The sequence below is a fragment of the Oncorhynchus mykiss genome, chromosome 26 (assembly GCF_013265735.2).
Source record: "Oncorhynchus mykiss isolate Arlee chromosome 26, USDA_OmykA_1.1, whole genome shotgun sequence".
NCBI lineage: Eukaryota > Metazoa > Chordata > Actinopteri > Salmoniformes > Salmonidae > Oncorhynchus > Oncorhynchus mykiss.
The window spans coordinates 39,190,080-39,214,928 of NC_048590.1; the positions used below are offsets into that span (position 1 = coordinate 39,190,080).

The 24,849-nt window shown below is 47.3% G+C and overlaps 1 protein-coding gene across 1 annotated transcript in view; it reads left to right on the forward strand.

Annotated features, from left to right (window-relative positions):
• LOC110506769 (FERM domain-containing protein 5) overlaps nt 1-24,849 on the forward strand; it is a 116,624-nt gene that overhangs the window by 76,264 nt on the left and 15,511 nt on the right. The window contains exons 2-4 of the mRNA XM_036963835.1: nt 19,704-19,808; nt 24,480-24,522; nt 24,685-24,763. Of these exons, the coding sequence (XP_036819730.1) occupies nt 19,704-19,808; nt 24,480-24,522; nt 24,685-24,763 (227 nt within the window). The remainder of the gene's footprint in view (nt 1-19,703; nt 19,809-24,479; nt 24,523-24,684; nt 24,764-24,849) is intronic.

A 24,849-nucleotide genomic window follows, 5' to 3' on the forward strand; every position in this document is an offset into this window, starting at 1 on the left:
ATGAAAGCTGGTGGTTCCTTTTAACATGAGTCTTCAATATTCCCAGTTAAGAAGTTTTAGGTTGTCATTATTATAGGAATTATGACGCGTCGACTATTTCTCTCTATACGATTTGTATTTCACATACCTTTGACTATTGGATGTTCTTATAGGCACTTTAGTATTTAGTACTCTACTCATCAAATTGGATGCAGTCTATCACAATGCCATCTGTTTTGTCACCAAAGCCCTATATACTACCCACCACTGCGACCTGTACGCTCTCGTTGGTTGGCCCTCGCTTCATACTCATCTCCAAACCCACTGGCTACAGGTTATCTACAAGTCTCTGCTAGGTAAAGCCCCGCCTTATCTCAGCTCACTGGTCACCATAGCAGCAACCACTCGTAGCACACACGCCAGCAGGTATATCTCACTGGTCACCCCCAAAGCCAATTCCTGCCTTGGCCACCTTTCCTTCCAGTTCTATGCTGCCAATGACTGGAACGAACTGCAAAAATCCCTGAAGCTGGAGTCTCATATCTCCCTCACTAGCTTTAAGCACCAGCTGTCAGAGCAGCTCACAGATCACTGCACCTGTACATAGCCCATCTGTAAAAAGCCAATCTATCTACCTCATCCCCATACTGTATTTATTTATTTATCTTGCTCCTTTGCACTCCAGTATTTCTACTTGCACATTCATCTTCTGCACATCTACCATTCCATTGTTTAATTGCCATATTGTGATTACTTCGCCACCATGGCCTATTTATTGCCTTAACTCCTTATCATACCTCGTTTGCACTCACTGTATATAGACTTTTTGTTTTCTTTTTTTCTACTGTATTATTGATTGTATGTTTGTTTATTCCATGTGTAACACTGTGTTGTTGTATGCGTCGAATTGCTATGCTTCATCTTTGCCAGGTCGCAGTTTCAAATGATAACTTGTTCTCAACTAGCTCACCTGGTTAAATGGTGAAATAAAACATTTAAAAAAATTGCCAGCCTAATCTCGGGAGTTGGTAGATCAAATAACTATTTTGTAAGATAAATGTTTTAAAATGAAACATGTATGGAAACAGGTGAATTAACACTCCTCAGTTAGCAGGGTCAAGCAAGCTAAAACCCACATGGTAGCAAAAACTAACTTGCAGAAATTGTTAACAAGTTAGAAATGATTTTAACACACTCTGCTGTAGATACTATTTACTACTTAACAAAAAATTATTTATGTCAGATAAAATATATTCACCCCACCCAGTATTGTAATCAAAACCAGAAAGCAAGTTGTCCTTGGCTCAGACAGTGTAATAGTGTGGGCTCAATTGCATCTCATTAGTGTGCAAGATCTTGAGAATCAGCTGTACATGTGATGAAAGAATGCACTGTGCATGCGGAGGGTTGCAATTCCATTGAATCGGGAATAGTTTAACCAAAATATGCACAAGACCTAGACCCACAAAAAAGGTTCCCTGTTATAAGCCAATTTATTTTGATGAATTTAAGCTAAATTCCCGGGCTTAACTTCCCATGGAAAATGTCCCGACCCTTTGCAACCCCGTCGCTGACTGTCTAGTGCCTGGTGCACAACAACCATTTAGACTCCATTCCTCGGTTGTTGCAATCTTCCATCCACCTGCAGCTTAATATGACACCATCACATATTAATGCTGTGTTTCCCTGGGTGATATGGAACCCATTTCAATAATTAATCTAAAGTGAGGCCTGGGTTGGCCGTGGAGGACCAAGAGAGGAGTCTGCTGCTGAGCGGCGTGCCGCCTGACGACCGGCTCTAAAATTACGGACTCAAGATCATTTGGCCCCAGTCTTTTTCCTCTCTCTGTGTGTGTCACTTTTATTACTTATATGATGGAGCATCAATATCAGCATCAGCTTGGTTAAACAAATTACTAATGTCCCCCTCCCTCCCTTGCTCCCTCCCTGCCTCCCCTCCTTCTCTCCCTCTCTCCTTCACTCCCTTCTTCACGTTTAAACATTCCTTCCCTTTGCTAATCCCATTACCCATGAGTCATGGTGGCTGATATCACAAGGCTGCCCACCCTCACCCGCCACCCCTGGGATGAGGGCAGACCACACACCCCCTTCTGCCCACCCTCTCCTGCCCACCCTCACCCGCCACCCCTGGGATGAGGGCAGACCACACACCCCCTTCTGCCCACCCTCTCCAGCCCACCCTCACCCGCCACCCCTGGGATGAGGGCAGACCACACACCCCCTTCTGCCCACCCTCTCCAGCCCACCCCCTATTGATCTCAAACACTGCCTCAAGGCCTTGGGCCGAGGCACCACACACACCATTTGTCCACGCCACAGAGCGACTCAGGGTGCGTCCCAAAAGGCACTCTATTTCCTATATAGTTCACTACTTTTGACCATGGCCCATAGACCCCTGCCCAAAAGTACTGCACTATGTAGGGAAGACGTTTCCATTTAGGATGCAGCCACAGAGACGGCCCAGGGAGCTGAATCAAATTGCCCAGCATTAATAATGTCCCCAGTAACATCCCGGTTTGGAGAAGGGGACATGACAATACAATCATAATCTCTCTCCCTCGCTCGCTCTCTCTCTCTCAATTTCAATTTAAGTGGCTTTATTTGCATGTGAAACATGTCTACATCGCCAAAGCGAGTGAAATAGATAGTAAACAAAGTGAAATAAACAATAAAAAATGAACAGTAAACATTACACTCACAAAAGTTAAAAAAGAATAAAGACATTTCAAATGTCATATTATGTCTATTTACAGTGTTGTCAAATCAAATCTTATCACATTTTATTGATCACATACACATGGGTAGCAGATGTTAATGTGAGTGTAGTGAAATGCTTATGCTTCTAGTTCAGACAGTGCAGTAATGTCTAACAAGTAATCTAACAAATTCACAACGACTACCTTATACACACAAATGTAAAGGGATGGAATAAGAATATGTACATATAAATATATGGATGCGATGGCCATGTGGCATAGGCAAGATGCAGTAGTTGGTATAGAATACAGTATATACATATGAGATGAGTAATGTAGGCTATGTAAACATGATTAAAATGGTGTTATTTAAAGTGACTAGTTATACCTTTATTAAATCCATTTATTAAAGTGGCCAGAGATTTGAGTCTGTATGTTGGCAGCAGCCTCTATGTTAATGATGGCTGTTTAACAGTCTGATGGCCTTGAGATAGAAGCTGTTTTTCAGTCTCTCGGTCCAAACTTTGATGCACCTGTACTGACCTTGCCTTCTGCATAATAGTGGGGTGAACAGGCAGTGGCTCAGGTGGTTGTTGTCCTTGATGATATTGTAGGCCTTCCTGTGACATCGGGTGCTGTAGGTGTCCTGGAGGGCAGGTAGTTTGCCCCCAGTGATGTGTTGTGCAGACCGCACTACCCTCTGGAGAGCCTTGCGGTTGAGGGTGGTGCAGTTGCCGTACCAGGCGGTGATACAGCCCGACAGGATGCTCTCTATTGTGCATCTGTAAAAGTTTGTGAGTGTTTTAGGTGACAAGACAAATTTCTCCAGCCTCCTGAGGCTGTTGCGCCATCTTCACCACGCTGTCTTTTTGGGTGGACCATTTCAGTTTGTCCGTGATGTGTATGCCAAGGAATTTATAATATTCCACTACTGTCGATGTGGATTGGGGGGGGGTGCTACCTCTGCTGCCCCCTGCTGCCCCCGCTGTTTCCTGAAGTCCACAATCATCTCCTTCATTTTGTTGGCATTGAATGAGCAGTTATTTTCCTTACACCACACTCCGAGGGCCCTCAACTCCTCCCTGTAGGCTGTCCCGTCGTTGTTGATAATCAAGCCTCCCACTGTAGAGTCTTGATGGTTGAGTTGGAGGCGTGCATGGCCATGCAGTCTTGGGTGAACAGGAAGTACAGGAGAGGGCTGAAAACGCACCCTTGTTGGGCCCCAGTGTTGAGGATCAGTGGGGTGGAGATGTTGTTTCCTACCTTCATCACCTTGGGGAGGCCCGTCAAAGTCCAGGACCCATGTGCACAGGGCGGGGTCGAGACCCAGGGTCTCAAGCTTAATGACGAGTTTGGAGGGTACTATGGTGTTAAATACTGAGCTGTAGTCAATGAACAGCATTCTTAAATAGGTATACTTCTTGTCCAGATGGGATAGGGCATTGTGCAGCATGATGGCAATTGGGTTGTCTGAGGACCTATTGGGGTGGTAAGCAAATTGGAGTGGGTCTAGGGTGTCAGGTAGGGTGATCCTTGACTAGTCTCTCAAAGCACTTCATGATGAGTGCTACGGGGCGATAGTCATTTTATTCAGTTACATTAGCTGTCTTGGGAACAGGAACAATGGTGGCCATCTTGAAGCATGTGTGGACAGCAGACTGGGTTAAGGATTGATTGAATATGTCTGTAGCCAGCTGGTCAGCGTATGCTCTGAGGACGTGGCTAGGGATGCCATCTGGGCCGGCAACCTTGCGAGGGTTAACATGTTTAAAAGTTTTACTTTGAAGTGCTTTGAGATACCATGCTATACTAAGGCAGAGATTGTCGAGTGTAGGTCTTTCGGAGCATGCAGTTGCATGGTTTGCTAACTATCTGTCTGATAGAGCTCAGTGCACTCAATTTGATGGGCTTATGTCTGTTAAATTGTCTGTCTTGAATGGTGTGCCCCAAGGCTCTGTACTTGGTCCTCTCTTATTCACTATTTATATAAATGATTTAGACAAAGATGTCCAAAATGCACAACTTCATTTTTATGCTGATGACAGCTCAGGACAGACGGGAGACTCTGACAGCTCAGGACAGACGGGAGACTCTGACAGCTCAGGACAGACTGGCGGTTCTGACAGCTTAGGACAGACTGGCGGCTCTGACAGCTCAGGACAGACGGGAGACTCTAGCAGCTCAGGACAGACGGGAGACTCTAGCAGCTCAGGACAGACGGGAGACTCTAGCAGCTCAGGACATACGGGAGACTCTAGCAGCTCAGGACAGACGGGAGACTCTAGCAGCTCAGGACAGACGGGAGACTCTAGCAGCTCTGGACAGGAGGAAGGCTCTGGCAGCGCTGGATAGGTGGGAGCACCTGTAGGCAGAAGACGGAGAGACAGTCTGGTGCGGGGGGCTGCCACCGGAGGGCTGGTGCGTGGAGGTGGCACTGGATAGACCGGACCGTGCAGGCGCACTGGAGCTCTTGAGCACCAAGCCTGCCCAACCTTACCTGGTTGAATGCTCCCGGTAGCCAGGCCAGTGCGACGAGGTGGAATAGCCCGCACTGTGCTGGCGAACCGGGGACACCATGCGTAAGGCTGGTGCCATGCTGGCCCGAGGAGACGCACTGGAGACCAGATGCGTAAAGCCGGCTTCATGGCACCTGGCTCGATGCCCACTCTAGCCGGGCTGATACGAGGAGCTGGAATGTACCGCACCGGGCTATGCACACACACTGGGGAGACTGTGCGCTCCACCGCATAACAAGGTGCCTGCCCGGTCCCTCTCTCTCTCCGGTAAGCACGGGAAGATGGGGCAGGTCTCCTACCTGGCTTCACCACACTCCCCGTGTGCCCCCCCAATAATTTTTGGGGGCTGCCTCTCAGGCTTCCAGCCGCGCTGCCGTGCTGCCTCCTCATACCAGCGCCTCTCTGCCTTTGCTGCCTCCAGCTCTGCCTTGGGACGGCGATATTCCCCTGGCTGTGCCCAGGTTCCTTTACCTTCCATAATCTTCTCCCAGGTCCAGGAGTCTTGTGTTCGCTGCTGCTGCTGCTGCCCGTTACCACGCCACTTGGTCCTTTTGTGGTGGGTGTTTCTGTAACGGCAGATCTCCTCTTCGTCTGAAGAGGAGTAAGGATCGGACCAAGATGCAGCGTGGTAAGTGTTCATGACGATATTTTAATAAAGACAAAATGAACAGTCAAACAAAAACAATAAACAATAACGTGAAATCTACAAAAACCGAAACAGTACCGTGTGGCGACAAACACACACACGGAAACAAACACCCACAAACCAACAGTGAAACCCAGGCTACCTAAGTATGATTCTCAATCAGAGACAACTAATGACACCTGCCACTGATTGAGAACCATACTAGGCCGAAACAGAAACCAAACATAGAAAAACAAACATAGACTGCCCACCCCAACTCACGCCCTGACCATAGTAAATAAAGACAAAACCAAGGAAATAAAGGTCAGAACGTGACAACTAGACTATGGGGATATTTTATATATGAATGCTTCCGCTCAGTGTTTGAGATCAATTGACACTCTTTACCATGATTTATTTTAAACTGCAAAACCCTTACGCACCACTGCACTTTGTATACCAGTGTTGGCTGGCCTTCTCTAGTCACTCATAGGCTCAGTCGCTGGTATACTTTTATTTACCAAGCCATTTTGGGTTTACTACCTTTTTATTTGTGCATTTTTATTGTTCAGAAATGTGGTGGGAACTCTCTTCGTTCGCTGGACTTTATCCTGCTAACTGTTCCAAATGTCCGAATTTGGTAAAAGGGCTTTTATCGTCTTGGAACACCTTACAAAATACTTTTTAACTGGAAGAACTTGTCCCGATTGGTGTTTTTAAATCACTGATGAAGGATTTTAAGGCTGATTCCCTGACCTGTCAATGTTTTTAATTTGCTGTTTTATACTCTTGTGAATTCAATGGTTTTTACTAGATTACTTGTAGTTTTTCATGTTGTCTGTATGTAATTTTTTTGTAATGACTTGGTGCTGCCTATCTGGCCAGGGCACTCTTGAAAAAATAGATTTTAATCTCAATGAGCCCTTCCTGGTTAAATAAAGGTTAAATAAAAATGTTTAAATACTCTTGTCGGCCACGGTGAAGGAGAGCCCACAGGCTTTGATAGCGGGCCGTGTCAGTGGCACTGTATTGTTCTCAAAGTGAGCAAATAAATTGTTTAATTTGTCTGGGCACAAGACGTCGATGTCTGCGACGGGACTGGTTTTCTTTTTGTACTCCGTGATTGACTGTAGACCCTGCCTGATTTGGTTGGGTCTAACTGTGTTGCTGTCCTGGAGCTCTGTGGGGTCTGTTTGTGTTTTTGAACAGAGCCCCAGGACCAGCTGAGTTAGGGGACTTTCTCTCTTTCTCCCCCAGTAAGTCAAGGCCTCTGCGTGGAGACACAGTACTGTAGCTTAAACGGGGGTTCAAATAGTATTTGAAACCTTTCAGATACTTTTAGCGTTTCATGTAGCCTGCCTGGAGTTCCAGATGTGTGGTGTTTGATGGTTTGGGGCTCTTGCATTGTTGCATTACTCCAGTCAAGCTCAATCAAACACAGATTAAGTATTTGAAATTATTTCTAATAGTATTAGAACCCAAGTCTGCAGCAGTTTAATTCCTAAAGCGAAAGCCTCTTATTCTTGGTTGGTAATTAGTGTGATGGATATTAGGAAAACTTTCTAACAGTGCTAAGAGGGCCAGCCAGTATGATTAAAAAGTAGATGATGAATTTACTGGAGTGAAGCTCAATTACTCCTAGAAAGTGGGTGGCCGTATTCACTGACAGTAATGGTGTTCTGTAGATTAGAAAGTGGGTGGTCGTATTCACTGACAGTAATGGTGTTCTGTAGATTAGAAAGTGGGTGGTCGTATTCACTTTCAGTAATGGTGTTCTGTAGATTAGAAAGTGGGTGGTGTTTTTCACTGACAGTAATGGTGTTCTGTAGATTAGAAAGTGGGTGGTGTTATTCACTGACAGTAATGGTGTTCTGTAGATTATAAAGTGGGTGGTCGTATTCACTGGCAGTAATGGTGTTCTGTAGATTAGAAAGTGGGTGGTGATATTCACTGGCAGTAATGGTGTTCTGTAGATTAGAAAGTGGGTGGTCGTATTCACTGGCAGTAATGGTGTTCTGTAGATTAGAAAGTGGGTGGTCGTATTCACTGGCAGTAATGGTGTTCTGTAGATTAGAAAGTGGGTGGGGATATTCACTGGCAGTAATGGTGTTCTGTAGATTAGAAAGTGGGTGGTCGTATTCACTGGCAGTAATGGTGTTCTGTAGATTAGAAAGTGGGTGGTGATATTCACTGGCAGTAATGGTGTTCTGTAGATTAGAAAGTGGGTGGTCGTATTCACTGGCAGTAATGGTGTTCTGTAGATTAGAAAGTGGGTGGTGTTATTCACTGGCAGTAATGGTGTTCTGTAGATTAGAAAGTGGGTGGTGATATTCACTGGCAGTAATGGTGTTCTGTAGATTAGAAAGTGGGTGGTGTTTTTCACTGGCAGTAATGGTGTTCTGTAGATTAGAAAGTGGGTGATCGTATTCACTGACAGTAATGGTGTTCTGTAGATTAGAAAGTGCGTGGTGATATTCACTGGCAGTAATAGTGTTCTGTAGATTAGAAAGTGGGTGGTGTTTTTCACTGACAGTAATGGTGTTCTGTAGATTAGAAAGTGGGTGGTGTTTTTCACTGGCAGTAATGGTGTTCTGTAGATTAGAAAGTGGGTGGTGATATTCACTGGCAGTAATGGTGTTCTGTAGATTAGAAAGTGGGTGGTGTTTTTCACTGGCAGTAATGGTGTTCTGTAGATTAGAAAGTGGGTGGTCGTATTCACTGGCAGTAATGGTGTTCTGTAGATTAGAAAGTGGGTGGTCATATTCACTGGCAGTAATGGTGTTCTGTAGATTAGAAAGTGGGTGGTGTTATTCACTGGCAGTAATGGTGTTCTGTAGATTAGAAAGTGGGTGGTGTTATTCACTGGCAGTAATGGTGTTCTGTAGATTAGAAAGTGTGTTAGAGAAGAAATAAGAAATACTGTTTCTTTACTTGCCCTACACACACACACACACACACACACACACACACACACACACACATACATACATACATACATACATACATACATACATACATACATACATACATACATACATACATACATACATACATACAAATGCATGCAGGAATGCACAAACACACACACACACTGAATGAAGCTCATAATAAATCCATACTATACAATGAAGATGCCACACTGAAAGTCATCAGTAGCTTTCCTTTGTTCATTCTGAGATGAGATGCAACCATTATCTCTGATTGAACCTCACTCATGAAACCTTCTATAACCCCATCCTCTCTGTATTAACTTGTCTGCTATGCTCAACAGTAAAGTGGAGATGATGATGTAGGTAGATGGTCGATGGTAGGTAGTAGATGGTAGGTGGTAGGTGGTAGATGGTAGGTAGTAGGTGGTAGATGGTAGGTAGTAGATGGTAGGTGGTAGGTGGTAGGTGGTAGATGGTAGGTAGTAAATGGTAGATGGTAGATGGTAGGTAGTAGGTGGTAGATGGTAGGTGGTAGAGCAAAGCAGTGGAATACTGTACCAAAACATGGCACTCTGCATTAACATAACATCCACACTCCCCACAAATCTATATTGTACAATGCAGCGTTTTTCGACATAGTTTTTGTTCCTCCAGAGTAGCTCGTCTCTGGGCTTATTCCCATAGGGACATCAGAGACCGCTTTGCTTTGCATTGGATCAATTTAGCTTCAGTCTTCTAGTATATACAGTCATTGTCTTCAGCCCTGCTTCAGTCCTCTAATATATACAGTCATTGTCTTCAGCCCTGCTTCAGTCCTCTAATATATACAGTCATTGTCTTCAGCCCTGCTTCAGTCCTCTAATATATACAGTCATTGTCTTCAGCCCTGCTTCAGTCCTCTAATATATACAGTCATTGTCTTCAGCCCTGCTTCAGTCCTCTAATATATACAGTCATTGTCTTCAGCCCTGCTTCAGTCCTCTAATATATACAGTCATTGTCTTCAGCCCTGCTTCAGTCCTCTAATATATACAGTCATTGTCTTCAGCCCTGCTTCAGTCCTCTAATATATACAGTCATTGTCTTCAGCCCTGCTTCAGTCCTTTAATATATACAGTCATTGTCTTCAGCCCTGCTTCAGTCCTCTAATATATACAGTCATTGTCTTCAGCCCTGCTTCAGTCCTCTAATATAAATACAGTCATTGTCTTCAGCCCTGCTTCAGTCCTCTAATATATACAGTCATTGTCTTCAGCCCTGCTTCAGTCCTCTAATACATACAGTCATTGTCTTCAGCCCTGCTTCAGTCCTCTAATATATACAGTCATTGTCTTCAGCCCTGCTTCAGTCCTCTAATATATACAGTCATTGTCTTCAGCCCTGCTTCAGTCCTCTAATATATACAGTCATTGTCTTCAGCCCTGCTTCAGTCCTCTAATATATACAGCCATTGTCTTCAGCCCTGCTTCAGTCCTCTAATATATACAGTCATTGTCTTCAGCCCTGCTTCAGTCCTCTAATATATATACAGTCATTGTCTTCAGCCCTGCTTCAGTCCTCTAATATATACAGTCATTGTCTTCAGCCCTGCTTCAGTCCTCTAATACATACAGTCATTGTCTTCAGCCCTGCTTCAGTCCTCTAATATATACAGTCATTGTCTTCAGCCCTGCTTCAGTCCTCTAATATATACAGTCATTGTCTTCAGCCCTGCTTCAGTCCTCTAATATATACAGTCATTGTCTTCAGCCCTGCTTCAGTCCTCTAATATATACAGCCATTGTCTTCAGCCCTGCTTCAGTCCTCTAATATATACAGTCATTGTCTTCAGCCCTGCTTCAGTCCTCTAATATATACAGTCATTGTCTTCAGCCCTGCTTCAGTCCTCTAATATATACAGTCATTGTCTTCAGCCCTGCTTCAGTACTGCTGTTTCTGTTCCAGGGGTGCTGCTCTCAACTTTTTAAAGTTTAATTTATCTCGTCAATATGCAAAGTATACATTCAGTACAAGTTGAGGTCAGCTGTATGCACGTGCAATGTGCAGTGTTGCTTATGTAGCCATAATACAGTATGTAAAGCTGCTTAGTGACTACTAAGTGCTATTGTCAAGAATCCCGCCGAAGATGGTGCCTCTTCCTGTTCGGGCGGCGCTCGGTGGTCGTCGTCGCCGGCTTACTAGCTGCCACCGATCCCCTTTTCTGTTTCATTTAGTTGTGTCTGATTAGTTGCACCTGTTTTGTGTTTAGGTTGTGATTATGGGCTATTTAAACTCAGTAAGCCCGCCGGCTTTTGTGCGGCCTTGTTTCTCTGTTAGTTTTGTGGATGTGTTATTTTCTGTATTTCTCCGGACTGTTTGTGTCCTGTTTTTGGGCCGGTCATTGTATGCGCCTGGTGTTTTGGCGTGACCTACTTTTCTCCGGAATAAATACAGTTGTCCTTTACCCTCTGCTTTCTGCGCCTGACTCCGCACCAACTATGGAGAAGTCCTAGAAGTCATAACAGAAGCCCGCACCAACTATGGCGTCAGCAGGAGCAGCGGCCACCACTCTCCCATCAATGGAAGAGCGCGTCCATCATCACACAGCCGTCCTCCATCGGATCGGTTCAGCGATGGACCAGATGACGGAGAGGATGGAGCGATGGGAGAGGAGTGGTCTCCCAACATCTACCCCAGCTCCCCCACAGACGACGCAACCCACTCCTCCCATGTCATCGTTTGGTCCCAGCGCGTTGCGTCTCACGCCCCCGAGGGAGTACGATGGAGCGGCGGCTGGGTGTCAGGGTTTTTTGCTCCAGCTCGATCTCTACCTGGCTATCGTGTGTCCGACTCCCTCGGGTGAGGAGAGTGTGAGCCCCCTCATCTCCTGTTTAACGGGTAGGGCCCTGGAATGGGCCAACGCTGTCTGGAACAGCCCAGACTCGGCTCCGGACCACTACCCGGAGTTCACCCGCCGTTTTCGGGCCGTGTTCGACCACCCATCGGAGGGCCGAGCGGTGGGTGAGCGACTGTTCCACCTCAGACAGGAGACGAGGAGTGCGCAGGACTTCGCTTTGGAGTTCCGGACCTTGGCTGCTGGTGCGGGGTGGAATGACAGGGCCCTGATGGACCATTACCGATGCAGCCTCCGGGAGGACGTCCGCAGGGAGCTAGCTTGTCTGGACACCACACTCTCCCTCGACGAGCTTATAGACATGTCGATCCGACTGGACACCCTGCTAGCTGCCCGCGGGCGTTCAGAGGGGGTCCTGTCAATTCCACCCTCCAGCCTTCCCGCTCGAACTCCGATGGAGTTGGGAGGAGCTGCATCTAGGGGGACCGGAGGAGGAGTCTCCTCCTGCACCTACTGCGGCCGTAGAGGACACACTTCGGACCGGTGCTGGAGGAGTCCGTCTGGAAGTAGAGATGGCAGGCGGAACACTTCTCGGCCACCCCAGGAGAGTAGGCACCAAACTCACCCACCAAGCTCCCTGTTGGTCACATGTTTTTATTTATTTTTTTCCCTGCGTTTTTTCCCTCTCTCCAGCATAAGGCGCTAGTCGATTCAGGCGCAGCTGGGAGTTTTATGGGTCGCGGACTCGCCTGTAAATTGGGTATTCCGTTGGTGCAGATAAACCCACCTTTCCCCGTGCACTCCTTAGATAGCCGACCGTTAGGGTCAGGGCTGGTCAGGGAGGCCACGATTCCGCTGGACATGGTAGCGATTCACCTGCGTTTCCAGTGGTGTTGAGGATTCCCTGGCTAGCTATTCACAATACCCTAATTTCCTGGAGACAGGGGGCTCTTCAGGGGTGGTCAGAGGAGTGTTCAGGTAGGTGTATAGGCGTTTCCATCGGTGCCACGTCGGTGGAGAGTCCAGACCAGGTTTCCACGGTGCGCACTCCCCCAGAATATGCCGATTTGGCTATCGCTTTTTGTAAAAAGAAGGCGACCAAATTACCACCCCATCGACGGTGGGATTGCGTGATAAACCTCCAGGAGAACGCTGCACTTCCCAGGAGTCACATGTACCCATTGTCACAGGAGGAGACGTTGGCTATGGAGACATACAGTATGTCACGGAATCTCTGAGACAGGGGTACATTCGGCCCTCCATGTCACCCGTCTCCTCGAGTTTCTTTTTTGTGGGAGGACTGCGTCCGTGCATTGATTATCAAGGTCTAAATTCGATCACAGTGGGATTTAGTTATCCGCTACCTCTCATCGCTACGGCGGTGGAATCATTCCACAGAGCGTGTTTTTTCACAAAACTGGACCTCAGGAGCGCGTATAATCTGGTGTGTATTCGGGGAGGAGACGGGTGGAAAACAGCGTTTAGTACCACATCAGGCCACTATGAGTACCTCGTCATGCCATATGGGTTAAAGAATGTTCCAGCCGTCTTTCAATCCTTTGTAGATGAGATTCTCAGGGACTTACACGGGCAGGGTGTGGTGGTATACATTGATGACATCTTGATCTATTCTGCCACACGCGCCGCGCATGTCTCCCTGGTACGCAAGGTCCTTGGGCGACTGCTGGAGCATGACCTATACGTCAAGGCTGAGAAATGTGTGTTCACCAAACAAGCCGTTTCCTTCCTGGGTTATCGCATTTCCACCTCGGGGGTGGTGATGGAGTGTGACCTCGTTAACGCTGTGCGTAATTGGCTGACTTCGACCATGGTAAAGGAGGTGCAGCGGTTTTTAGGGTTTGCCAATTACTACTGGAGGTTTATCCGGGGTTTTGGCCAAGTGGCGGCGCCTATTACCTCACTGCTGAAAGGGGGGGCGGTGCGTCAACGGTGGTCGGCCGAGGCAGATGGAGCTTTCAACCAGTTGAAGGCGCTGTTTACTGACGCACCCGTGTTGGCGCATCCGGACCCTTCGTTAGCATTCATAGTGGAGGTGGATGCGTCCGAGGCTGGGGTTGGAGCCGTGCTGTCACAGCGCTCGGGCACGCCACCGAAGCTCCGCCCCTGCGCTTTCTTTTCTTAGAAGCTGGGTCTGGCGGAGAGGAACTAGGATGTGGGGGACCGAGAGTTGCTAGCTATGATAAAAGCCCTGAAGGTGTGGAGACACTGGCTTGAGGGGGCTAAGCACACCTTTCCTCATCTGGACTGACCACCGCAATCTGGAGTATATCTGGGCGGCGAGGAGACTGAATCCGCGTCAGGATAGGTGGCCATGTTCTTTACACGATTTAGATTTACGATCTCTTATAGACCTTAACACTAAGGCCAACGCGCTGTCCCGTTTCTATGACACTGAGGACCGGTCCATCGATCCTACTCCCATCCTTCCAGCCTCTAGGCTGGTGGCTCCGGTGGTATGGGAGGTGGACGCGGACATCGAGCGGGCGTTAAAGTTGGAACCTGCGCCTTCACAGTGTCTGACCGGTCTCAGGTACGTGCCTCTTGGTGTCCGTGATCAATTGATTCGGTGGGCTCACACACTACCTTCTTCAGGTCATCCGGGGATTGCGAGGACAGTGCGGGGTCTTAGGGGGAAATACTGCTGGCCCACTTTAGCCAAGGATGTGAGGCTCTATGTCTCCTCCTGTTCGGTATGCGCCCATAGTAAGGCTCCTAGGCACCTGCCTAGAGGGAAGTTACAGCCCCTCCCGGTTCCACAATGGCCCTGGTCTCATCTATCGGTGGACTTTCCCCATCTCAGGGGAACACTACCATTCTGGTCGTTGTGGATCGGTTCTCTAAGTCCCGCCGTCTCCTCCCATTGCCTGGTCTCCCTACGGCCCTACAGACTGCGGAGGCTCTATTTACCCACGTCTTCCGGCACTACGGGGTGCCGGAGGACATCGTATCTGATCGAGGTCCCCAGTTCACGTCCCGTGTTTGGAGGGCGTTTATGGAGCGTCTGGGGGTCTCGGAGCCTGACCTCTGGTTATCATCCCGAGAGTAATGGGCAGGGGGAGAGAGTGAATCAGGAAGTGGGTAGGTTTCTGAGGTCGAATTGCCAGGACCGGCCAGGAGAATGGGCGAGGTACTTCCCATGGGCGGAGTTGGCCCTTAACTCACTCCGACACTCCTCCACGAACATGTCGCCATTTCAATGCGAATGGACTACCAGCCGGTCCTGGCTCCGTGGCATCATAGTCAGACCGAAGCTCCTTCGGTGGAGGAGTGGGTACAGCGCTCTAGGGAGACCTGGCGGGCAGTCCAGGACTCTCTCAAGCAGGCCAGTAGACGGCAGAAGAAGAGCGCTGACCGCCACCGCAGTGAGGCCCCTGTGTTCACACCAGGGGACAGGGTCTGGCTCTCGACCCGAAACCTACCCCTTCACCTGCCCTGCCGGAAGTTGGGGCCGCAGTGTGTGGGGCCATTTAAAGTCCTGAGGAGGATAAACGAGGTGTGTTATAGATTGCAACTTCCCTCTTACTATCGCATTAACCCCTCGTTTCATGTGTCTCTCCTCAGGCCGGTGGTAGCTGGTCCCCTTCAAGAAGGTGCCCTCTGGACATCGAGAGGTCCCCGGCGTACACAGTACGAGCTATTCTGGACTCGAGACGCTGGGTGAGGGGCCTGCAGTACTTCGTGGACTGGGAGGGGTACAGTCCGGAGGAGAGGTGCTGGGTACCGGGGGGGGACATTCTAGATCCTTCCCTCTTGAGGGACTTCCACCGCCTCCACCCGGAACGCCCTGCTCCTCGCCCTCCGTGTCCTCGAGGCCGGGGAGGCCGGGGATGGCGCGCGACAAGGGGGGGTACTGTCACGAATCCCCGCCGAAGATGGTGCCTCTTCCTGTTCGGGCGGTGCTCGGTGGTCGTCGTCGCCGGCTTACTAGCTGCCACCGATCCCCTTTTCTGTTTCATTTAGTTGTGTCTGATTAGTTGCACCTGTTTTGTGTTTAGGTTGTGATTATGGGCTATTTAAACTCAGTAAGCCCGCCGGCTTTTGTGCGGCCTTGTTTCTCTGTTAGTTTTGTGGATGTGTTATTTTCTGTATTTCTCCGGACTGTTTGTGTCCTGTTTTTGGGCCGGTCATTGCATGCGCCTGGTGTTTTGGTGTGACCTACTTTTCTCCGGAATAAATACAGTTGTCCTTTACCCTCTGCTTTCTGAGCCTGACTCCGCACCCACAACTCCTAGAAGTCGTAACAGCTATAGGTGGCTGGTAGTCTAGTGGTTAAGATTGTAGGCATTACACCGAAAGGTTGCTGGTTTGAATCCCCTAGGTGAAAAATATGAAAATTTTCCCTTGAACAAGGCACTTAACCCTAATTGCTCTTGATAAGAGTGTCTGCTAAATATGTAAAGTGTTGTTGTTCCTGGTGAGGGACAGAGATTGTTGAGTGCATCCAAAATGGCACCATCTTCTCTGTATAGTAGTAGTGCACAATAAAGGGAATAGGGAGCCATTTGGGACAAAACCTAGGATTAGTCTAATGAATGAAAGCCTGTGTTTGGGTTCCAGTTCATTCCATTCCTAAATGTTCAGACCTGTCGTGGTAAATGGCTCTGTGTTTTGTTGTCTTTCAGTAAACACAGTTGCCATAAATTACATCACACACACTGTGATTCATTAGAGAGGCTGTCTGCCTCATTTTGGCTGTAGATAAGTTATGTAACTCAAATCAAATCAAATTTTATTTGTCACATACACATGGTTAGCAGATGTTAATGCGAGTGTAGCGAAATGCTTAGTATAGGAAGCAGGTACTATATGCGTGTATATGTTGGTGCAGTGTCTCTGTATGTGCTTCTGTGGAGCGGTGTTTGTGTCTGCCTGCCACTCAGACCGGCAGGATGATTGCATTTTAAGGGAGTGCGAGTCAGCGCTTCGTGTCGTGGAGGATAGTCCTCAGTGTGTGTTGTATAGCTGCTGTGATGGTGACATACTGGACAGAGACAGTAGCCAGTGGATGTGCGATCCCATAGAGAGACTGGAAAAGGTCAGGCTTCTGTGGTGCTAGCCAGCGTTAACATTCAGAACATTCTGTCTGTGTACCAAATAGCACACTATTCCCTATATGGTTCTGGCAAAAGTAGTGCACTATATAGTGAATATGGCGTCATTTGGGATGCACCCTCAGCGCTAACACTGAGCCATACAGTCACCTAGGGCTTTGCCAGATGCCAGCCTCAGCCCTGCTGATGTGTTTTATGGTGGTAAACTGGGCCATTCATATTACTGGGCCATTCATATTACTGGGCCATTCATATTACGGGGCCTGGGTCAACCATATTACTGTGCCTGGGCTATTCATATTACTGTACCTGGGCCATTCATATTACTTGGCCTGGGCCATTCATATTACTGGGCCTGGGCCATTCATATTACAGGGCCTGGGCCATTCATATTCCTGGACCTGGGTCATTCATATTACTGGACCTGGGTGATTCATATTACTGGACCTGGGTCATTCATATTACTGGACCTGGGTCATTCATATTACTTTGCCTGGGCCATTCATATTACTGTACCTTGGCCATTCATATTACTCGACCTGGGTCATTCATATTACTGGACCTGGGTCATTCCTATTACTGTACCTGGGCCATTCATATTCCTTGGCCTGGGTCATTCATATTACTGGGTCTGGGTCATTCATATTACTGTACCTGGGCCATTCATATTACTTGGCCTGGGTCATTCATATTACTGGGTCTGGGTAATTCATATTACTGGGCCTGGGTCATTCATATTACTGGACCTTGGCAATTCATATTACTGGGCCTGGGTAATTCATATTACTGGGCCTGGGTCATTCATATTACTGGACCTGGGTCATTCATATTACTGGACCTGGGCAATTCAAATTACTGGGCCTGGGAAATTCATGTTAATGGGCCTGGGTCATTCATATTACTGGACCTTGGTCATTCATACTACTGGGCCTGGGTAATTCATATTACTGGGCCTAGGCCATTCATGTTAATGGGCCTGGGTCATTCATATTACTAGACCTGGGTCTGGGTAATTCATATTACTGGACCTGGGTCATTCATATTACTGGACCTGGGTCATTCATGTTACTGTACCTGGGCCATTCATATTACTTGGCCTGGGTCATTCATATTACTGGGTCTGGGTCATTCATATTACTGGACCTGGGTCATTCATATTACTGGGCCTGGGTAAGTCATATTACTGGGCCTGGGCCATTCATGTTAATGGGCCTGGGTCATTCATATTACTAGACCTGGGTCTGGGTAATTCATATTACTGGGCCTGGGTCATTCTGTCAACAGACAGGCTGGGGCTGAGTTGGATTCTCATTACATCATCAGACAGGCTGGGCTGAGATGGATACTGATTACATCATCAGACAGGCTGCAGCTGAGGTGGATACTGATTACACCAACAGACAGGCTGGGCTGAGGTGGATACTGATTACATCATCAGACAGGCTGCGGCTGAGGTGGATACTGATTACACCAACAGACAGGCTGGGCTGAGGTGGATACTGATTACATCATCAGACAGGCTGCGGCTGAGGTGGATACTGATTACACCAACAGACAGGCTGGGCTGAGGTGGATACTGATTACATCATCAGACAGGCTGCGGCTGAGGTGGATACTGATTACACCAACAGACAGGCTAGGCTGAGGTGGATACTGATTACATCAACAGACAGGCTGGGGCTGAGGTGGATACTGATTACATCAACAGACAGGCTGGGGCTGAGGTGGATACTGATTAATTCAACAGACAGGCTGGGGCTGAGGTGGATACTGATTACACCAACAGACAGGCTGGGGCTGAGGTGGATACTGATTACATCAACAGACAGGCTGGGGCTGAGGTGGATACTGATTACATCAACAGACAGGCTGGGGCTGAGGTGGATACTGATTACACCAACAGACAGGCTGGGGCTGAGGTGGATACTGATTACATCAACAGACAGGCTGGGGCTGAGGTGGATACTGATTAATTCAACAGACAGGCTGGGGCTGAGGTGGATACTGATTACATCAACAGACAGGCTGGGGCTGAGGTGGATACTGATTACATCAACAGACAGGCTGGGCTGAGGTGGATACTGGTTACATCAACAGACAGGCTGGGCTGAGGTGGATACTGATTACATCAACAGACAGGCTGGGCTGAGGTGGATACTGGTTACATCAACAGACAGGCTGGGCTGAGGTGGATACTGATTACATCAACAGACAGGCTGGGCTGAGGTGGATACTGATTACATCAACAGACAGGCTGGGCTGAGGTGGATACTGATTACATCAACAGACAGGCTGGGCTGAGCCCAGTCACCCAGTGACCACCTATGCCTGAGCAGGCAGCAAGCAGCAGAGCATATTCCATTTCTCGCTCTTTGAAAAGTCTACAGAAGTGGGACCATTCCATTTGTCATGCACTGCACTACAGGTTCCATTCCATTTCTCATTTACTGTACTGCACAGCAGGGCGTATTCCATTTCCCACTCACAGCTCTACACTGAAGGACCAATTGAATTTCTCACTCTCTACATTTCCTTCTCATCATTGTCTGCACCAGGTGTACATTGCTCCACTTCCACTCCATTTTCCACCTTGTCTACCTCTCCGTACTGCTTCTCTCCATCATGTCTTTTCCTCTGCAGTAGAGGTTTCAGCGAGACATCACAGATGGCTGTTTCTGCATATTAATATTTGATTCTCCTCAGATATGTCCCCAGGGTTGGTGAAATATTAACCATGTTCTGGTGTTATTGAAATCTAGTTTCTTTTGAGCCCCAAATCTTTGTACATGGTGTCTGTTCATGTCTTCACCCCTCTCCTCCTTAGCTCTTTGTCAGTCACTGTCTGTGGCGTTGCCTGGCTACCAACCACTGTCACCCCTACACTACTAACTAGTGTTGTTTTTCACGGTTGTACAGCGAGATGCATTACCTGGTATCTCCTCTACCTGGTTGTCACCTCTGTCACCCCTACATTGGTGACAGTATTTGTCTCTCCTCAGTTATTCATGTAGTGTTTTCTTATGTGTTACAGCGCGATGCAAAGGGACAGTACCTGTTTGATCTCATCTGTCACCACCTTAACCTGCTGGAGAAGGACTACTTTGGCATCAGATATGTGGACCCAGACAAACAGAGGGTGGGTGGTGTCAACCGACAGGGAGGAGGGGTAACTCCCTCTCTCTCTGTTTATGTTTGTCTATCTCTCTCTCTCTTTCTGACTGTTTCTCTCTTAACTACCTCTCCCTTGCTGCCACTTTCACACTCTCTCTCCCTTCCTCCCTCTCCACTCTCTTTTTCTCTTTCTTTCTTTCTTTCTTTCTCTCACTCTCTTTCCCATGACATCACACACATACCACTGAGCAGGCCATTTCTACAGTTTATCCCTCTCTTCTATCTCCTCCTTTCATGTGTGCCTGCAGCAGAGCCCAACCCTGTACTCTACTGCGTCACAGCCTGAGGTTATTACTGTGTGTTAACTCTCTTGTCTGCACAGCCTGATACACACACGCACACCCACACGTGACACCCACGCGCGCTCACACACACAGATCCTATTCCCATAGGAACAATGGTTCTGTGCCATTCAGAGATGCGAGTGTTGTTGTTGTTGTTGTTGTTGTGAGGAAAAAACATTTGATGGGAGGGAGGGGGATTTACAGAGTGATGGAGAAAGTGGTAGCACATCTTTCTGCCCATAAACTAACCAGAAGAAGACAGCCATCTGCTGTCAGACAGACAGATTGGACAGGAACTCTGATTGGAGCTGCTGGGTGTTTCTTACAGTGAGTATTGAACTGGACCTTACTTGGAAACATATTTCCTCACCCTGATCTGTGGGAAATGCTTTTGTCAGGTGTACTTTATGTGTAATAAAGCATCATTCTACCTTGACAGAATAATTAGTTACAAGTAAACATATAATTATATCAGTCTAAACATTATTATCTATTCTAAACACGAGTGTCCATATCACGTTGTTGAGGAGCTGATGCAATAATGTGAAATATATATACACTGCTCATAAAAAATAAAGGGAACACTACAATAACACATCCTAGATCTGAATGAATGAAATATTCTTATTAAATACTTTTTTCTTTACATAGTTGAATGTGCTGACAACAAAATCACACAAAAATGATCAATGGAAATCAAATTTATCAACCCATGGAGGTCTGGATTTGGAGTTACACTCCAAATGAAAGTGGAAAACCACACTACAGGCTGATCCAACTTTGATGTAATGTCCTTAAAACAAGTCAAAATGAGGCTCAGTAGTGTGTGTGGCCTCCACGTGCCTGTATGACCTCCCTACAACGCCTGGGCATGCTCCTGATGAGGTGGCGGATGGTCTCCTGAGGGATCTCCTCCCAGACCTGGACTAAAGCATCCGAGCGAGACATGATGTCCCAGATGTGCTCAATTGGATTCAGGTCTGGGGAACGGGCGGGTCAGTCCATAGCATCAATACCTTCCTCTTGCAGGAACTGCTGACACTCCAGCCACATGAGGTCTAGCATTGTCTTGCATTAGGTGGAACCCAGGGCCAACCGCACCAGCATATGGTCTCACAAGTGGTCTGAGGATCTCATCTCGGTACCTAATGGCAGTCAGGCTACCTCTGGCGAGCACATGGAGGGCTGTGCGGCCCCCAAAGAAATGGCATCCCACATCATGACTGACCCACCGCCAAACCGGTCATGCTGGAGGATGTTGCAGGCAGCAGAACGTTCTCCATGGCGTCTCCAGACTCTGTCACGTCTGTCACATGTGCTCAGTGTGAACCTGCTTTCATCTGTGAAGAGCACAGGGCGCCAGTGGCGAATTTGCCAATCTTGGTGTTCTCTGGCAAATGCCAAACGTCCTGCACGGTGTTGGGCTGTAAGAACAACCCCCACCTGTTGATGTCGGGCCCTCATAAAACCCTCATGGAGTCTGTTTGTGACCGTTTGAGCAGACACATGCACATTTGTGGCCTGCTGGAGGTCATTTTGCAGGGCTCTGGCAGTGCTTCTCCTGCTCCTCCTTGCACAAAGGCGGAGGTAGCGGTCCTGCTGCTGGGTTGTTGCCCTCCTACGGCCTCCTCCACGTCTCCGGATGTACTGGCCTGTCTCCTGGTAGTGCCTCCATGCTCTGGACACTACGCTGACAGACACAGCAAACCTTCTTGCCACAGCTCGCATTGATGTGCCATCCTGGATGAGCTGCACTACCTGAGCTACTTGTGTGGGTTGTAGACTCCATCTCATGCTACCACTAGAGTGAAAGCACCGCCAGCATTCAAAAGTGACCAAAACATCAGCCAGGAAGCATAGGAACTGAGAAGTGGTCTGTGGTCCCCACCTGCAGAACCACTCCTTTTTTGGGGGTGTCTTGCTAATTGACTATAATTTCCACCTGTTGTCTATTCCAATTGCACAACAGCATGTGAAATGTATTGTCAATCAGTGTTGCTTCCTAAGTGGACAGTTTGATTTCACAGAAGTGTGATTGACTTGGAGTTACATTGTGTTGTTTAAGTGTTCCCTTTATTTTTTTGAGCAGTGTATTTATATACAGTGCCTTGCGAAAGTATTCGGCCCCCTTGAACTTTGCGACCTTTGTCCACATTTCAGGCTTCAAACATAAAGATATAAAACTGTATTTTTTTGTGAAGAATCAACAACAAGTGGGACACAATCATGAAGTGGAACGACATTTATTGGATATTTCAAACTTTTTTAACAAATCAAAAACTGAAAAATTGGGCGTGCAAAATTATTCAGCCCCTTTACTTTCAGTGCAGCAAACTCTCTCCAGAAGTTCAGTGAGGATCTCTGAATGATCCAATGTTGAGCTAAATGACTAATGATGATAAATACAATCCACCTGTGTGTAATCAAGTCTCCGTATAAATGCACCTGCACTGTGATAGTCTCAGAGGTCCGTTAAAAGCGCAGAGAGCATCATGAAGAACAAGGAACACACCAGGCAGGTCCGAGATACTGTTGTGAAGAAGTTTAAAGCCGGATTTGGATACAAAAATATTTCCCAAGCTTTAAACATCCCAAGGAGCACTGTGCAAGCAATAATATTGAAATGGAAGGAGTATCAGACCACTGCAAATCTACCAAGACCTGGCCGTCCCTCTAAACTTTCAGCTCATACAAGGAGAAGACTGATTAGAGATGCAGCCAAGAGGCCCATGATCACTCTGGATGAACTGCAGAGATCTACAGCTGAGGTGGGAGACTCTGTCCATAGGACAACAATCAGTCGTGTATTGCACAAATCTGGCCTTTATGGAAGAGTGGCAAGAAGAAAGCCATTTCTTAAAGATATCCATAAAAAGTGTTGTTTAAAGTTTGCCACAAGCCACCTGGGAGACACACCAAACATGTGGAAGAAGGTGCTCTGGTCAGATGAAACCAAAATTGAACTTTTTGGCAACAATGCAAAACATTATGTTTGGCGTAAAAGCAACACAGCTGAACACACCATCCCCACTGTCAAACATGGTGGTGGCAGCATCATGGTTTGGGCCTGCTTTTCTTCAGCAGGGACAGGGAAGATGGTTAAAATTGATGGGAAGATGGATGGAGCCAAATACAGGACCATTCTGGGCTGTTTCGCTCACTCGGATGCTTTCTCCGGTGAGATACATTCAGCCTTGCAAATTGAAGGAAATTTATGAAACACAGGGAGAAGAATAGTCCATTTAAAAATATATATATATATTTATCAATATTTTGGGGAAGCCTGGCTTCTCTTTGCGTCCATGAATACACACCACTGCTGCCTTCCTCAGTCAGAGTCAGAGTACTTAACCCAGTCTGTATTCACTGTCAGTCTCTTCTATACACCTTTCAGATTGGCAGGTAGTTAGAGCAGTGTTTCAGGATTTGATAGAAGGACTGTAGTGAGGGTATATGAGGCTTTGACAGACACAACTCTGTCACAGTCTATCAGTGAAGCACTCAACCAAGCCCTCCTCTCCAGAGCAGAACCTCGAGGCCAGGGGAGAGACAGGTGAAGTCTGGGAGATATGATTAACATCAACAAACTAGGCCAGTATCACCGGTGTAGTGTCTTACCCTCCCCACTCATTTAATGTATTCCATTTTTCATTCAACCTTTATTCATACAGATTAATTGAGACAACATCTGTTCAACTCACCAGAGATATTTTGTTCTCCTCCGAATGGTTATGAGCTGACAGACAACAAGCGTTTCTCTGAGTGTCCTTCCTCTAAAGCACTTTCCTTGCTTTCATCTCTATAAGAGTCACTGGGTAAGAGAGAGAGGGGGGATGTGAAGGAGAGAGAGAGAGAGAGAGAGAGAGAGAGAGAGAGAGAGAGAGAGAGAGAGAGAGAGAGAGAGAGAGAGAGAGAGAGAGAGAGAGAGAGAGAGAGAGAGAGAGAGAGAGAGAGAGAGAGAGAGAGAGAGAGAGAGAGAGAGAGAGAGAGAGAGAGAGAGAGAGAGAGAGAGAGAGAGAGAGAGAGAGAGAGAGAGAGAGAGAGAGAGAGAGAGAGAGAGAGAGAGAGAGAGAGAGAGAGAGAGAGAGAGAGAGAGAGAGAGGAGGATGAGTAGAGAGAGAGAATATAAACATCAGTGAGGTAGAGAGAACACAGCGTTAGGATGCTCAGTGGAGTTCTGTTCTAAAATGCCCTCCAGCTCTAGACAACAAGTCAGAATGCACAACTACAGAGCAATCAGACCACGTAGTCTGTCACTAATGTCTAGAGTAGAGGCAGAGGGATAGCAGTCAGGTATTTAGCGCCTAGAAAACACAGTTTTTGACTGATTTGTTTTTGTTTATGTCTTTCAGCACTGGTTGGGGTTTACAAAATGTATTGCCAAACAAATGAAATGTAAGTACATGAATGCATGACCATGTATAACTATTGAACTATGCATGATGATATTCAGTTCCAAATTTGATTGGGTGATTAAATCGTTGGCAGTTACTACTAGTTAGGTCACAGTAACTACTAGAAAAAGCCTCTGTTCTAACATGTGACCTCTCCCCCCAGCCCAGCCTCCATTCACCATGTGTTTACGTGTCAAGTTTTACCCTCCTGACCCGGCTGCCCTGAAAGAGGAAATCACAAGGTAAGAGACTAGAGACAGTCTGACAGGCAGAATGGAGTGGGCTTATAATAGAGGAGACTAGGGTGCCAGCCATGCACTGCTGTCAA